The 16,871-nt window shown below is 38.5% G+C and overlaps 1 protein-coding gene across 1 annotated transcript in view; it reads left to right on the top strand.

Moving 5' to 3' along the window:
- The window catches only part of NEK1 (NIMA related kinase 1), a 153,123-nt gene that overhangs the window by 104,177 nt on the left and 32,075 nt on the right, over positions 1–16,871 (top strand). Inside the window, exons 18-20 of the mRNA XM_023752994.1 lie at positions 6,282–6,413; positions 9,321–9,386; positions 9,469–9,697. Coding sequence (XP_023608762.1) covers positions 6,282–6,413; positions 9,321–9,386; positions 9,469–9,697 — 427 coding nt within the window. The remainder of the gene's footprint in view (positions 1–6,281; positions 6,414–9,320; positions 9,387–9,468; positions 9,698–16,871) is intronic.

Below are 16,871 nucleotides of genomic sequence, written 5' to 3'. Positions count from 1 at the left end.
CAGTTGGAGGTGATCAGGCCAGTTGGAGGGTGACCAGGCCAGCAGGAGAGGCAGTTAGGGGCGATCAGGCAGGCAGACAGACTTTCTGAATTAAGGACTCTGTCTAATGTTTTCTCTTATTACAATAACAAATATGTTATTACCTTCTATCTCAAGATCTGGTTAACATTGAAGAATAGCCTTAAGCTGAATTCAGGTTATAAATCATATGTTGATGATGTTTACACAGAAGGCCAAAGTTCTACTGTACTAATAAGTTAATGATATGTGTTAACTTGGCTTATAATGAATGATGTTGCCGTGTCTCAATAGATACCCCAAATTACCGTTAAATTTTCCAAAAGCTGACTTAGTTTTATTGTTAGTTTTGTAATTGTTAGAGTTAGCAGGATGTTCTGTTGGTCTTAGTTCTTTGCTTTAAATTTTAAATGTCTGAGTTTCTTTGCTTGCTCATTGTTTTTGCTTCTTCTGATTTGTTTAGCTTAGTTGACCCAGGGAGAAACTAGTATATGTTTGATTATAGGACATAAGCATTTACTAAAGGCTGCTGACAGTGATTATTACAAAGGTACCAATAATGTTGTCTTATACATTGGATCAAATATATCTTAGATCATGGACTATATACTAGTCATTAGCCATATACAAATATGTCAGCCAGGCAGATTTTAATAATATAAGAGTAAATTTTAATAGTAATGTGTGAAACATTTTCTTCATTAAAGTATCTTCTGTTGGTTAAAAAAAGAGATTTGCTTCTATGGGCACAAAGATGAATAGTATGAAGAGAATTTAGTAGAGATTGTCCATCTTTTTGCATAGTTTTAGCACTGTCCTAAATGTGATTATCTTTAGTCTCATACTCTAAGTCATACACTTTACCAATAAATATATTTTTGTCTCTGTTACTTTTGGTTTTTCTTAAGATTGAGATTAATATAGAAATATCTCTTCAATATAATTTACATCTTAATAATATAAAGTCAAGATAAAGGATTTTCAGTCTCTTTATGTGACTTTTGCCTTTCTTTACTATCTGCTAAGTATTGCCAAGAGGATTTAAAATTTTTCTTAGGCCATAAGTCTACAATTTCCAAGAGTTGTGCCAGTGCCTAAGTCGTATAAAAATTATGTGTGCATATGAATAAACATTTAAAAAGTATAGATGAATGAAGTTATAATTAGTTGGAGCAGTAGGTATATGGGTGACTTTTTTTTCTTTTATTATGAGTTTTCTTAATGTTCCTATCATAGGCATCTGCCCAATAATTTTTGGAAATGACTTTTGAGATATTCTTTATAAGCATAAATGCAAATTGTATCATAGGTTGAGAAGGGAAATTGGTGCTCTTCTTTAGTAAAATTGTTTAAATTCATACTATCTTTCCTGTTTAATTATTCATACAATTAAATTACTCTTGATCATTTTTTAAAATCTTAGTTTTTAAATTTTTATAATGTATTTTCTTTCAGGTTTCTGCTGCTTATTGACCTCTGTGTCATAAACCTTCTTTTGTAGTGCAAAAACTTTAAATTCTGATTGTACATAGTTGGGAGGTCTTATTTTTATTTTGCTTTGTGCAAGTGTCTTCATTTCATCAGGTTTTAAAACCAGACTTTTAGTGTTTAAGCCACATGACTTTATTTAATAAAATCTAAATAAATGTTTGCTGAACTATAATAATTGCTACCATTTATTGCACACAGAGCTGTTCACCTTTCGTAAATTATCACATTTAATCCATATACCAAAGAGACAATGAGTATAGCATTCCCATTTTAGAGAGAAGAATTTTGAAGTGTAGAGAGGATAAGAAACATGAAAACAATCACAGGGTTAGTGAGGGGGAGTTTTGGACTTTGAGTGTAGACCTTTCCCATTCAGTTGTATTTCATGACTTCCTTAAACAATGAATGGCCATTCAAACTGGCTACCCTTGAAGGCCACTCAAACTATCTCCCATCCTGGTTTTTTACACAGTTCTTTCTGTGGTTTCTATTTTGTTTGTTTTTCCCCAGATCATTTAACACACATCTCTCGACTTTTATTTCTCTGTAACATACTGATTGATTTATGTGTTCCCCTTTCTCTTCTAGTTTATACTTCTTTGAGAGAAAGCATTGTGTCATTCATTTTATTTTATTTTTCTTTGGTTTGAAATTATTTACTGCCATTAGTTCTGGTCTACAATATATTGAGTTCCCCTCTGCCCCCAGGTTTACTGAGATATGTGTAGATATTGTGAAATGTTTACCACAATAATGTTACTTAATACATCTATCACCTCACATAGTTCCCATGTATCATTCATTTTCAATACTCATTATCTAGCATTGTGCTTCACACTTAATACATCTTTGAATGTGTTGATTAATTAATTTTAATCAGATATTGTATATTTGTTTTCTCACAAAATCACATCAAACTTATTTATTGAAATAGCAGGAATAATTTTTCAGTGAATTGGCATAATACAATTAATAAATATGATATGTAGTAGAGAAATTATTACTGATTTACAAAATAACAGAATTTCTACATTTAAATTAATTTGTTTCCTTCAAAATAATCATCTAGGGAAATAACATTATTCTAAAAATGTGGCTATTTGTTCAGATCTAATTGGAGCTTGTTTTTATTTCCTCAAAATTTATGGAACCTTTTTTGAGTATACTCTATGATAAGATAATCATAAAGTTTCAAAATATTTCTATATAATCTTTCAAGGAGATTATAGTCATTTGTAAGAACTCTAATTTTTAAAAAGTTATATATAATACTAGGCGCCCAGTGCACGAATTCGTGCACTGGTGGAGGTCCCTTGGCCTGGCCGGCAATCAAGGCCTATGGGGGGCAGCCAGGGAAGGGACTCCAGGAGTTGGTCAGCTGGTCGAGGGCTGCCAGCTTGGGGAGGGACTGTGGGACGTTGACCGGCTGGCCCTCTGATCAGGGCCATCGTGGTGGGGAGGGCGGCTGGCTGGGGGGAGGGGCTGTGGGAGTGCACTGACCACCAGGGGGCAGCTCCTGCATTGAGCATCTGCCCCCTGGTGGTTAGCGTGCATCATAGCAACTGGTCAACCGATTGTTCGATCGTAACGGTCACTTAGGCTTTTATATATATACTAGAGGCCTGGTGCATGCAATTTGTGCACTTGGGGTGGGGGGGGGGGTCCCTCAGCCAGGCCTGTACCCTCTTGCAGTCCGGGAGCTCTTGGGGGATGTCTGACTGCCTTCAGTCGGACATCCTTAGCGCTGTCATGGAGGCAGGAGAGGCTCCTGCCACTGCCGCTGCACTTGCTTCTGGCTGAGCAGTGTTCCCCCTGTGGGAGCACACTGACCACCAGGGGGCAGCTCCTGCATTGAGTGTCTTCCCCCTGGTGGTCAGTGCGCATCATAGCGACAGGTTGTTCCACCGTTTGGTTGATTTGCATATTAGCCTTTTATTATATAGGTTAGATGTTTTAAACATCAGCATACTTTCTCCACAATACTGAAATACTGAACTATGGGGTTAAGACTATTTTCTTCTCTTTTTTTTAAATTAAAGACTAATTTTTAGAGCAGTTTTAGGTTCACAGCAAAATTAAAAGGAATGTACAAAGGTTTTCCATATAACTCTTGCCTCACACATGTATAACTTGCCCTATTATAACCACCCTCTACCAGGTACATTTGTTATAATTGATGAACCTACACAGACACATCACCATCCAAAGTCCATAGTTTACATTAGGTTTCACTCTTGGTGTTCTATACTCTGTGGGTTTGAGCAAATGTATAATGACATGTATTCGTCATTATAATATCATACAGAGTATTTTCTCTAGCCTAAAAGTCTCTGTACTCTGTATATTTATCCCTCCCACCACCTTTACTCCCCTTCCAACCCCTAGGTCTTTTTCTTTAAAAAAAAAATGTGTATTTTTTTTATTGATTTCAGAGAGGAAGGGAGAGGGAGAAAGAGAAAGAAACATCAATGATGAGAGAGAATCATTGATCGACTGCCTCCTGCATACCCCCTTCTGGGGATGAGCCTGCAACCCGGGCAAGTGCCCTGGACTGAAATCAAACCTGGGACCCTTCAGTCCACAAGCTGATGCTCTATCCACTGAGCCAAACAAGCTAGGGCTCCACGGATCTTTTTATTGTCTCCATAGTTTTGCCTTTTACAGAATGTCATACGGTTAAAATCATACAGTATGTAGCCTTTTCAGGTTAACTTCTTTCACTGAGTTAATATGCATTTAAGTTTCTTCCATGAATTTGCATGGCTTATTAGATCATTTCTTTTTAGCACTGAATAATATCCCATATAGATGTATATATACACACCAGTTTGTTTGTTTTTATCCATTTACCTACTGAAGGTCATCTTGGTTGCTTCCAAGTATTACCAATTATAAATAAATCTGCTGTAACCATCTGTGTGCAGGTTTTTATGTGGACATAAGTTTTCAACTCCTTTGGGTAAATATCAAGGAATATGGTTGCTGGATCACATGGTAAGACTGCTTGGTTTTGTAAGAAACTAACAAAACATCTTCCAGAGTGAATGTACTATTTTGCATTCCCATGAGAAATGAATGAGAGTTCCTGTTGCTTCACATCCTCAGAAGCATTTGGCACTGTCAGTGTTTTGGATTTTAGCACTCATGATAAAGTTCAGTGGTATCACATTTGTTTTAATTTGCAATTTCCTAATGGCATATGGCAAGGAGCACCTTCTCATATGCTCATTTGCCATTTGTACACTTCTTTGGTGAGGTGTCTATTAAGTTTTGTCCATTTTTTAAACTAGGTTATTTGTTTTCTTATTGTTGAATTTTAAGACTTCTTTATGTATTTTGGTTAACAGTTCTTTGCGTGTTTATATCTTGCAAATAACTTTTCCCAGTCTGTGGCTTGTGTTCTCATTCTCTCCATTGTGTCTTTCACAGATTAAAAGTTTTTAATTTTAATGAAGTACTGTTTATTAATTCTCTCTTTCATGGATTGTGCCTTTGGCGTTCTATCTAAAAAAGTCTTTGCCAAACCCTAGTTCATCTAGATTTTCTCCTATGTTATCTAGGAGTTTTATAGTTTTGCATTTAACTTTTAGGTCTGTGATAGATTTTGAGTTAATTTTTGTGAAGAGTGTATGGTTTGTGTCTAGATACATTTTGTTTGTTTGTTTGTTTGTTTGTGGATATCTAGTTTCAGCACCATTTATTGTAAAGACTATCTTTTCTCCATTGAGTTGCCTTTGCTCCATTGTTAAAGATCAGTTGACTGTATTTGTGTGCTCTATTTCTGATTTCTGTTCTGTTCCATTTATCTACCTCTTTATTCTTACACCAATACTATAATGTCTTGATTTCTGTAGCTTTATAATAAGGCTTGAAGTCATTTCTCACATTTTGTTCTTTTCTTTCAATACTGTGTTAGATACTTCCATCTTCTCTTGAACAACATATACTAGCGTAAAATGAAAGCCCAGAAGACTAAATATTAGAATTGTATTACTACCTTATGCTTAGAAGATACTCAATAAATATTGCATGTGAAATGTATTCTCACCAGAAATTTGTGTTTATTGGTTTGAAAAAGAGATAAAAGTAGGGAGCAGAGTTGCTGCCATATTAATGTGGCCATACCTGTAAATGCCATTTCCTGGTATTATTAAAGGTTCAGAATCTAACTTTGCATTGTTTAGAGTCTAAGTGGCAAGATAAAAATGAACACCTATACGAATATAACAAATGATATTTTAATGACATAAATCTTATTCACTGTGCATAATAGTTCTTCCATTCTCATTTATGTTGACATTTTTATAATGAGGGCTCTTACGTTTGGTGATTGATGTTAAACTTTAAGAAGATTGTACCAAACTTGCACAAATTACAGAAACATTTTCAAGTGTAAGATTAATAAATATTTTTTCTTCCCACGAAATGCTTTTTCCCCCATGAAATGTTTTAGTGTATTAAAGTGAGAGGATTAATATTTAGTCTTTTAGAAGACAGTTTGTTTTTAAGAGCACTTAATGAAATACTGTTAATAAAATATTAAAGAATGACTTGGTACTACATGACATATAATTATGTTTACATCTGAGGCCTGAGATGTTTCTCTTTATTCACTGATCATGCCTACCTACATCATGAAAATTGAGGAATGGAGAAAACTATATGTGGATACAATGTATAAGCAAACAGTGATCTTATATATACCTTCATATATCTTTTATCTCTTCCTGCAAATATAAATTCCCAGTGTGTATTTAAATTCTTTATTATAGTTGGTGTCTAAAGGAGTAAAGGGTTCTGATATGTCTCCTCCTTTGGGACAGCATGAAGCAAGTGGCTCGCCATCAAAGCATCAGATAAGACCTGTTATTTCTGTGACTTCAGCCTTGAAAGAAGTGGGTATGGTAAGTTTCCTAAAATTTAGTGCTCCTTAAAGTCAAAAGATTATCAAAAGGATTCAATTTAATGAAGTTATATTAATTTCTAATGTTCCATTAGATTTTTCTAGGAATAAAATTACCTAAGATTTCTGTGTCTGCTCTACTCTGAATTCTGGAGCCTTGCTGCTCATAAGTTTTATATCTAGGAACACCTGGTAGATAAAACTATTTTAAAGTTATTCTCTCTCCCTCTTTTACTTTAAAATAATATTGAACAAATAAAATATATATACAAATGTACCAAAAATAAAGCAAAAACATTTTTATATCCCAGCTTTCATAATTAACAAAGGCGTACTTTTTAAGAAATAATGTCTTTGGTACTTAGAGTAATTAACTCTAGGAATAAAGTTTAAGACATATTTACATTTATTGTTTTGGCATAGCAAATGTTAGAGGAGTCAGTATAATTACAATTAATGCATCAGTTATTTCTTTTACCTTCTATTTCTGAATCTGTCTTGCCATATGGATGACACACAAATATGTGGGCGAGTATAAAGTTTAAGCTCTGAAGAATGTGCCAGGTATCCATCTGAAATGTGAAAACTCTGTTCTAAGGTTAAGGGAAATGGGTTCATGATGTGGAATTTCAGTCTAGAATTCATCAGACAGAAGGGGAAAAGTCTCCTGAACCATCTATATAATAAAGAGCCAGGGTCATAACGACCCAAGGCTCGACCAGACCGGAAGTCAGTGCTGGGTTGCTGTGGTGACCCAGCACTGACTGGGGCTGCTGCGGGCGCCCAGACCCAGCACTGACTGCCTAGGGGGCTGCGGATCAGGCCCGGAGAGAGGCCTGCAGAGAGAGAGGCAGGGTCTGATCGGTAGCCTCTGTGGCAGCCATTGATCAGAACTTGCTTCTCTTTCTCTCCTGGCCTGGCCAACAGCCACACCTCCATTTCTCTCCAGGCCTCCACCAGGGCTGCTGATCAGCCCCCATTGATAGGCCCAGAGATGCTGACTGGCATAGAAACTGACCAATCAGAACCAGATCTGGGTGAATGTAAGGAGCCAATGGCTGCCTAGGAGGCGGAGCTTTTGACGCTGACTGGCATAGAAACTGACCAATCAGAACCAAATTGGCTGGCAGAGGAGGGCGGTTGGGGGCGAGATCAGACCAGCAGGGGAGGGCAGCTAGGGGCGATCAGGCTGGCAGGGGAGAGCAGTTAGGGGTGAGATCAGGCTGTCAGGGGAGTGTCGGTGGGGGTGAGATCAGGCCGGCAGGGGAGGGCAGTTAGGGGCGATCAGGCAGGCAGAGGCAGTTGGGGGCTCGATCAGGCTGGCAGGGGAGAGCAGTTGGGGGCTCGATTGGGCTGGCAGGGGAGGGCAGTTAGGGGCAAGCAGGCAGGCAGGTAGGGGCGGTCAGGCAGGCAGAGGCAGTTAGGGGTGATCAGGCAGGCAGGCAGGCAGGTAGGGGCGATCAGGCAGGCAGAGGCAGTTAGGGGCGATCAGGCAGGCAGGCAGAGAGGTTAGGGGCAATAAGGCAGGTAGGCAGAGAGGTTATGGGTAATCAAGCAGGTAGGCAGGTGAGTGGTTAGGAGCCAGTGGTCCCGGATTGTGAGATGGGTGTCCTAAACCAGTGGTTGGACATCCCCCGAGGGGTCCCCGATTGGAGTGGGTGCAGGCTGGGCTAAGGGAAGCCCCCCTCCATGCACAAATTTCGTGCACCGGGCCTCTAGTATAATATAACACATTAACCTGATTTCTCCTCTCCTGGTAATTAATGTCTGTGCCTTGTAATAGTTGAGTTTCATTAAATTTTGTAGACAACACTGTTATTGGTGCGCCAATTTTTACAGCCTGTGTGTTTGTCTTGAAAATAAGACTGAGTAGGAAAAGACAAGTTTCTTGGTCACTCTTAAAAACTTCATAGAAGTAACTGTTGTTCTTTAAGTAGGATTAGTCTCTCTTCTTTCTGATAACGACTTTGCATGTACTACGTTGTTCACTTCAACTTTAGATACCACTGTGTGGTTCCCTCCTGGTACCCAGTCTCACATCTCAAGTAGCTGTGACCTCTCTGGTTGTAGCAACTGCTAATTCCTGACTACTGTACTGGGTAAAAGGCTCTTTGTCTCATTACATGTATTGCTTTCAAACTGACCACTGTACTTTGTTTGTGTTTTTCTCAAATACTACAAATTAAGGTAATTCATGTAACTAAATGGTTTTTCTTTGTGTTTTCTTGGCAAATATTGCTTACTTATACTTTTAAAATTGCTCTTGCATACTCTGAGTCTTCCATATATAGTTTGCTTTCATAACTACTAATTTCTTCTTTTCACATATGTAAAAATTCTAGGTGTCTAAGATTGCTATGATTTTGCTAATCAAACAATAGAATTTATATTATCCTTGGTACATGGGGCTCAGAACTCACTATTGATACTCTCTTGGCTTAGGTAAAAAAGCCAGTTCTCAATTATGTTTAGTAGTATTGCTTAATAAGCATACATATGTACATGAAACAAAGAAAGCTTCAAAATAACACGGCCTATCTTGAATTACTTTATTCATCAAAACTTTCCTTAGCTCTGATTGAGAGCCTATATGAATTAATTTTCTTTTTATTTCTATTATTGACTTAAAATTACCAAAAAATTCAGGTGCCAAAGAGGAAGAGGATATAGTCAAATAGGTAATCAGTAATCCAAAAATATGACAAATAATTGAGAATTGGCCCTTTTACTATATATTTAATCTATTACCTGTTTCTCACTGCTGATAATATAGGAAGTTGTGTTAATATTTACAGGAATAAAATAACTCACAAGGAACAATTTAATGAAAAACAAAAAGTAACAAAAATTTTGAGTTAGAATGTTAAAATAACATTATTTCTTACTCTGAAACTATCTGTGTTTAAAGGACAGAAGTTTAACTGATACCCAGGACACCTCAGAAGAAATGCAAAAGACTAACAATTCCATTTCAGTAGGTACAATTTTCCATTTTTTCTCTCAATCATTTTACTTAATCATATACATTATAAAATACAGCATTTTAACTGTTTCAGAGTAAACGAGAAATACTACGGAGATTAAATCAAAATCTTAAAGCTCAAGAAGATGAAAAAGGGAAGCAGTGTCACCCTGATATGGGTGAGGTAATTGTGCATGAAAATGCCGAAAAGCATGAAAAAGAAAAGTTGATTTCACCTGATCGCAAGAAGTGGGAGGCAGGAGGTCAACTTGTGATTCCTCTGGATGAGTTTGCATTGGATACATCCTTCTCTGCAACTGACAGTATGTATGAAAGTGTTTTTATCCTGTTTTGGCATAGCACACATGTAAACTTATAGACTGGACACTCTGAGGGAAAGAACACTTTAGAGGGATTGAGAGAACCTGGAAGAAATTCACATATATGTGAAACATGGGGACAAAACTATCCAACCTTAAGAATAGCAAGGATTTTTATTACAGAAGTGTAAAGTGTGAGCGGGGGGACTAATGATATATACTATTTAAATTGTATTACTTTAACCCTTTCTAATCTGTTCCAGGAATAATTCTTGATGAGAACTAGAGTAGTAAACTGACAAAATCTCAGAAAGGTCCCTTAGGGATTTAGCAGGAATATTAAGAAGATCTCAATAATATATTTATTCAGCAATATTTATGAGCACCTACTATTGTCTTGCATTTTCCCAGGCACTAGATAGAGATATAACCGTGAATGAATGAAGTGATATGTGCTCTTTGGAGCTAATATTCTAAAAGAGCGAGGCTGACCTCTGTCTAAAGTTTTAAGTAATTTTTTTTAATGGACTATTTTTGTAGAATTCTTTCTTACCATGGAGAAAAGCCCAAAGATTCCACAGCATTTGTTTACTTATTTTAACAGTTCTTTTTAAAAAAATCTTTATTGTTGAAAGTATTACATATGTTCCCTTTTCCCCCCCATTGACCCCATCTAGGATGCCCCCCCACCCCCCGCCCCAGGCCTTCACTACCCTGTCATCTCTGTCCATGGGTTATGCATATATGCATACAAGTTCTTTGGTTGATCTCTTCCCACTAACCCATACACCCCTGTCTTCCCTCTGAGATTCCACAGTCTGTTCCTTGCTTCCATGTCTCTGGATCTATTTTGTCCATTAGATTCCACATATGAGTGAGATCATGTGATACTTGTCTTTCTCTGACTGGCTTATTTTGCTTAGCTTAATACTCTCCAGGTCCCTCCATGCTGTCTCAAATGGTAAGAGATCCTTCTTTTTTACAGGTGCATAGTATTCCATGGTATAAATGTACTATAGTTTTTTTATCCCCTCATCTGATGGGCACTTGGGCTGTTTCCACATCTTAGCTATTGTAAATTGTGCTGCTGTAAACATAGGGATGCATACATTCTTTCTGATTGGTGTTTTAGGTTTCTTAAGATATATTCGTAGAAGGGGAATCACTGGCTCAAATGGCAGTTCCATGTTTAATTTTTTGAGGAAACAATTCTTTATGGAATTCCATTATATGCCACATGCTCCTAAGCAGTGAGGATACATAATGGTTAAGACATATTCTCTCCACTCAAGGAGATTAGGGTCTAGTGCAGCCGTGGGCAAACTACGGCCCGAGGGCCGGATCCGCCCGTTTGAAATGAATAAAACTAAAAAAAAAAAAAAAAAAAGACCGTACCCTTTTATGTAATGATGTTTACTTTGAATTTATATTAGTTCACACAAACACTCCATCCATGCTTTTGTTCCGGCCCTCCGGTCCAGTTTAAGAACCCATTGTGGCCCTCGAGTCAAAAAGTTTGCCCACCCCTGGTCTAGTGGAAAGGGAGGCAAGAAAAGAGGCAATTCATTATAGTTGATAAATAATGTGGTAGGAAATAATCATAAGGCACTGTAAGAATATGTATCCCAGGGCATAAATCAGTCTTGGGAGAGCTAAGAAAATGATTTTTGGAAACAGTGATGTGCTAAGGAATAAAAAGTGTTAGCTAAATAAACCAAAGCCAAGCAGAGTGTTTGCTGCAGAGAATTAGTAGGACTGATAATTACGAGAGCATGTGAAGCGCAGGGAATGGATATAATTCAGCGTGGTTGGCAAAGTTCAGAATTCAAGACAAAGAATGGCAAGCAAGAAACCTTGGAAGAGGTAAGCAGGGCCAGATCATGAAGGGTTCTATACACTGGCTGTGTTGAACAGTATGAGCTTTACCCTTATTGAGAGAGGTCTTCAAACAGTGTGCCATTAATGGTTTTCTGGCATATTGAATCCTGACTGGGGAATAATAGATGGGGGGCAGGGGGGGGGAGCATAATGGTACCATCAGACTGGTGGTACTTTGAATTTTTGTCCTCTTCCCTAATCTGGCTGCTACTGTTTGCATCTCAGAGTTTTCAAATAGCTTAATAGCTTATGCATTTTGTCCTGGCTTCTACAGCTGTATTGAGAGACACAGGTTGATGCTTACTTCATCTTCCCAAGACTTTGAAATGTAATTATCCTTAAAGAGATTTAAATACTAAGAAAATTAGTCTTTATAGTTATCTGTGTAATGGCAATTTCTAGTATTTTTTAATGTCTTTGTTTAGGTTCACATATCCACGTAGTATCATTTTCCTTCTGGCTAAAGGACTTATTTTAACATTTTTTTGTAATATTGGCGATAGATTCTTTCAACTTTTTTACTGAAGAGTATTTCACCTTAACTTTTAAAAGATATTTTCTCTGGGAATAGAGTTCTAGGTTGGCAGTTTTGTCTTTCAGTGCTTTAAAGATGTTGCTCCACTGTCTTCTTACTTGCATTGTTTCTGACAAAAATCTGATTCTTACCTTTGTGCCTCTCTGTATAACATGTCATTTTTTGGTGATGTGTCTTGAAATTGTTGTTTTAGATATTTTTCTCAATTGTTTTGGTTATTTAGGCAATAGCACAATCCAGTATCCTATTCCATCTTACTCAGGATTAAAAAGTCCTTGAGACCAGTTTTTAGAGGCCTTGTACTAATATAGACGAAAAGTATTGATAACTTTCACAGAGTTGCTGAAAGATGATAAAGAAAAGAGGGCACTTGTAAGATATATTTGGAGACAGGCCTGTAAGGGTTTTATGTGAAACTCTTCTAGGAGTTTGTCAGAGGAAGAAAAACTTTGAAGACAAAATGAGGAACATTTAGAGTTAGGAAAATTGAGAGTGTGGCTTGGATTACAAGGAAAAAGAGAAGACTTAAGAAAGAGCGATGACAAATTGAGGCTAAAAAATTTACATTGGTTTTGTCCAGGAAAAGGCATTGTGATCTTGATAAAAGCAGTGTCATTAGAGTGCCAGGGGCAGAAATAGAGCCTAGGAATTAAGAAGCAAATGGAAGTTGAGGAAATTAAAAAAAAAATTTTAACCAATGGACACAGACACTGGGGTGGTGGGGGCTTGCCAGGGGTGGGTCAATTGGAGAAAAAGGAGACATATGTAAATCTTTAGACAATAAATTAAAAAAATTTTAGAACCTTTTAAGGAAGCTGAGCTATGAAGGGCAACAGAGATATAGGTTGGTGTTACTTGGTAGCAATTTAGAGTCAGTGAAACTTTATGAAAAAAGAGACTTGAAAATATTTTATGCTAATTAGGTTAAAGTATATCACATCACTCTCCCATTTTAAAACAAGTGATTTCCATGGCAATTAGAACAAAAATCCAAAGTCCCTTTCATAGTCCACTAGGCTCTCCTGAGGTTTTCCCTTGCCTATTGACCTATCTACTTCTTTCTACCTACAGTGGGGCCTTGACTTACGAGTGTCCCGACTAACAAGTTTTTTGAGATACCAGCTGTCTCTCAGCCAATTTTTTGCTTTGAGTTGACAGAGTAATTTGAGTTAACGAGCTCAGTCTCAGAACGAATTAAACTCGTAAGTCAAGGCCCCACTGTACTCACTTTTTACTTCTTTTAACACATGCCAAGCTCTTTCTTTTTCTCTTATTCTTAGTTTTCATTTTTAGTATTAATATGTCTTATTTCTTCTCAATGCTTTTTAGATTTTCTCACTAAACTATGGTGTTTTTTTTAAGCTATGGTTTTAGTAAATTTGATTATGATGTACCTTTATGTCATTTTTCTTCATGTTTCTTTTACTTAGGTTTTGTTGAGCTTCTTGGATTTGTGAGTATATAGTTTTCATCAGATTTGTTTGCCATTATATTTTCCAGCCCTCCTTTCTAGATGCTCAATATGAATCTTGTTAATGTTTTCCTTATCTGTGAGTATCATCAGCAATCTTGTCTCTAGTTTGTGGAACATATGGAATTCAGTCATAATGACAGTTATAAACGTCCCTATCTACTAATAACATCATCTCTGTCATTTTGGGGGTTGGTTTTGATTGATAGACTTTTTTTTCTATTTAGTGTAAGTTGAATTCTGCTGCTTTTTTATACAGGCTTGGTAATTCTTGTTTGGAGGCCAAGCAGTTAATTTTACTTTGATGGGTGTTATATATTTTTGTGTTTCTGTAAATATTTTTGTTCTTTTTGTTCTGAGACACAATTCACTTGTAAAAAGTTTGACCCTTTTATGTCTTGCTTTTAAGCTTTGTTAGATTGAGCCAGAACAATGTTTAGTCTGTGGCTAATTTTTCTCCCTTTACTGAGTCAAAAACCTCTCTGAGTAATGTACTTGATGCCTTGTGAATTATAAGATTTCCTTTTCTGGCTGGTGGGAATAGGGACTATTTCTGATCCTGTGTAAACTCCAAGTATTGCTCCCTCTACTCCTTTCGGGTGGTCTTTTTTCTAGACTACAGTAATTTCCTCACACATGTGCTGATCGTTATTCAGCTTAGACTTGAAGGGGCTCTTTACAGTTCTCCTAAATTCTCTATGTGTGTAGTTTTCTACTCTTCAGCACTCTTCTTGCCAACGTAAGCCACTTTGCCACCCTAGACTTCCAGTTCCATTACCTCTGCTCAGAGAGACCACCTGGTCTTCCCTGTATCAAAGGGTATGAAGTATATATATATTTTCTTATGGACATTCAGTTTTCTACTTTCCTTTGTTAAAGAGACCCCAAACACATATTACATTGCTTTGGCATCTTTGTCAAACACCAAGTGGCTGTAAGTCATAGGTCTATTTTTGGGTTCTCTACTCTTTTCAACCATCTTTTTTTTAAAAATTGGTTCCCTGTTGGTAACCTTTTTGACTGTACAAACTGATTATTACCTGCTAATTTTCAGGTCCTTACTTCCATAGAACTGGTACACAAAAATTTATATCAGTAAATATTTGGGTACCATTGAAAGTTTATGACTTATACCCCATACTAGTAGCCTGGTGCACGAAATTTGTGCACATTAAAAGGGAATTAATTGCCCTAAGTGGTTTGGCTCAGTGGATAGAGCATCGGCCTGCGGACTCAAGGATCCCAGGTTCGATTCCAGTCAAGGGCATGTACCTTGGTTGCGGGCACATCCCCAGTGGGGAGTGTGCAGGAGGCAGCTGATCGATGTTTCTTTCTCATTGATGTTTCTAACTCTCTATCCCTCTCCCTTCCTCTCTGTAAAATATCAATAAGATATATTTTTTTAAAAAAAGGGAATTAATTAGCGGAGATATTTTAATATTGCTATTTGCCCTTTCTCTATAATAGAAGTGTGAGAAATGAAAGGAAATTAGTAAAATGTATATGAAAATAATATATAAATTTATTAATAAATAAACAGTAACAAAAGGATATAACAACAACAGAGGCATGATATAAAAACGAAAAAAATATAATATGAAAACAACAAAAACATGATATGAAAACAACAAAAACATGATATAAAAACAACAGTGATGCAAACAGTGACTGATAAATTGATTAAACTTATTCTAATATCTCCCTGTACACCACATTAAGAGTGAAAACACTTTCAGAGTGCTTGAATTGGTCATTTATATTGGGAATGAAAGGTTCTTCCACCGAGAAGTAAATTTGCAACAATTCCTGTAGACGCTGTGGGTAAAACAGTACCACCACAACCTCTGATATAATGTATTAAAATTTTATTGTGGGGAGCCACTACAGTGTTTTGGACAGGTTCAAGCCTTGGACTGATGAGAAGGCACAGTCTTCTCATTGCCACGTGCAAGTCCCAGCTTGGAGGGCAGGGCCCTCCCAGCACAATTATAGCCAACAGCTATAGTTGTGAGCTTGAACCTTTGGTCCGAACACGTGGCCACACATGCCTGAGTAATATGGGCTTGATAGAGGTCAGGTGCATGTAATTGAGTAGGATTGAAACCCAGGAGAATGTTGTAAACATCTTGGTCATGCCCTTACTTTGCCTTGTGGCATCCACACTAATAAAAGACAAACATGCAAATTGACCGTACCTTCGCTGCACCTTAAGCCACGCTCACCAGCCAATCAGAGCAACTATATGCAAATTAACCCAACCAAGATGGCGGCCAGCAGCCACGGAGCTGGAGCAAGCAGGAGGCTTGGTTGCCCCAATGATGGAGGAAGCCAAGCTTCCCGTCTGCCGTGGCGGCTCTGAGCTCCACTCAAAGCAACAAAGTTTCAATTACAGAAGGTAAATAAACCCCAGATACCTACTTTCAGCCGACTGTGGCTACAGAGCTGGAGCGAGCAGGAGGCTTCCCTCCCGCCTGCCCTGGCCAGCTCTGAGCTCCTCTCAAGGCTACAAAGTTTTAATTATAGAAGGTAAATAAATCCCAGAATAAAAAATTTTAAAAAAAGGAGAGGCTGGGAGCTTCCGTTGCCGGGGGGCTTGACCAGCCTGAAAACGGCCCTCAGCCCCTCACCCAGAATGGCCAGGCACCCCAGTGGGGACCCCCCACCCTAAAGGGGGTGTGGCCAGCCTGAAAACAACCATCAGCCCCTCACACAGACTGGCCAAACCTCCATGGGGTGAGGGTCCCCACTGGGGGGGGGGCTTTACCAGCCTGCAAACAGCCATCAGCCCCTCACCCAGGCCGGCCAGGCACCCCAGTGGGGACCCCCACCCTGAAGGGGGGTGGTGGCCAGCCTGAAAACAAACCATCAGCCCCCTCAACCCAGGCCTGGCCAAAACCTCCATGGGGGTGAAGGGTCCCCACTGGGGGGGGGGCCTTGACCAGCCTGCAAACAGCCATCAATCCCTCACCCAGGCTGGCCAGGCAACCCCAGTGGGGACCCCCACCCTGAAGGGGGTGTGACCAGCTGCAAACACCCATCAGCCTCTCACCCAGGCTGTCAAGGCACCCCAGCAGGACCTCCACCCTGATCCGGGACACCCTTCAGGGCAAACCAGCTGGCCCCCCACCCATGCACCAGGCCTCTAGCCTATATAATAAAAGGGTAATATGCAAACTGACCCTAACAGCAGAAAGACTGGGAATGACTGGTCACTATGACAAACACTGACCACCAGGGGGCAGACGCTCAATGCAGGAACTAGCCCCCTGGTGGTCAGTGTGCTCCAACAGGGG

The sequence above is a fragment of the Myotis lucifugus genome, unplaced genomic scaffold (assembly GCF_000147115.1).
Source record: "Myotis lucifugus unplaced genomic scaffold, Myoluc2.0 scaffold_1, whole genome shotgun sequence".
Taxonomy (NCBI): Eukaryota; Metazoa; Chordata; class Mammalia; order Chiroptera; family Vespertilionidae; genus Myotis; species Myotis lucifugus.
The sequence above is the reverse complement of the archived record's forward strand: the minus strand, read 5'-3'. Positions and strand labels throughout refer to the sequence as shown.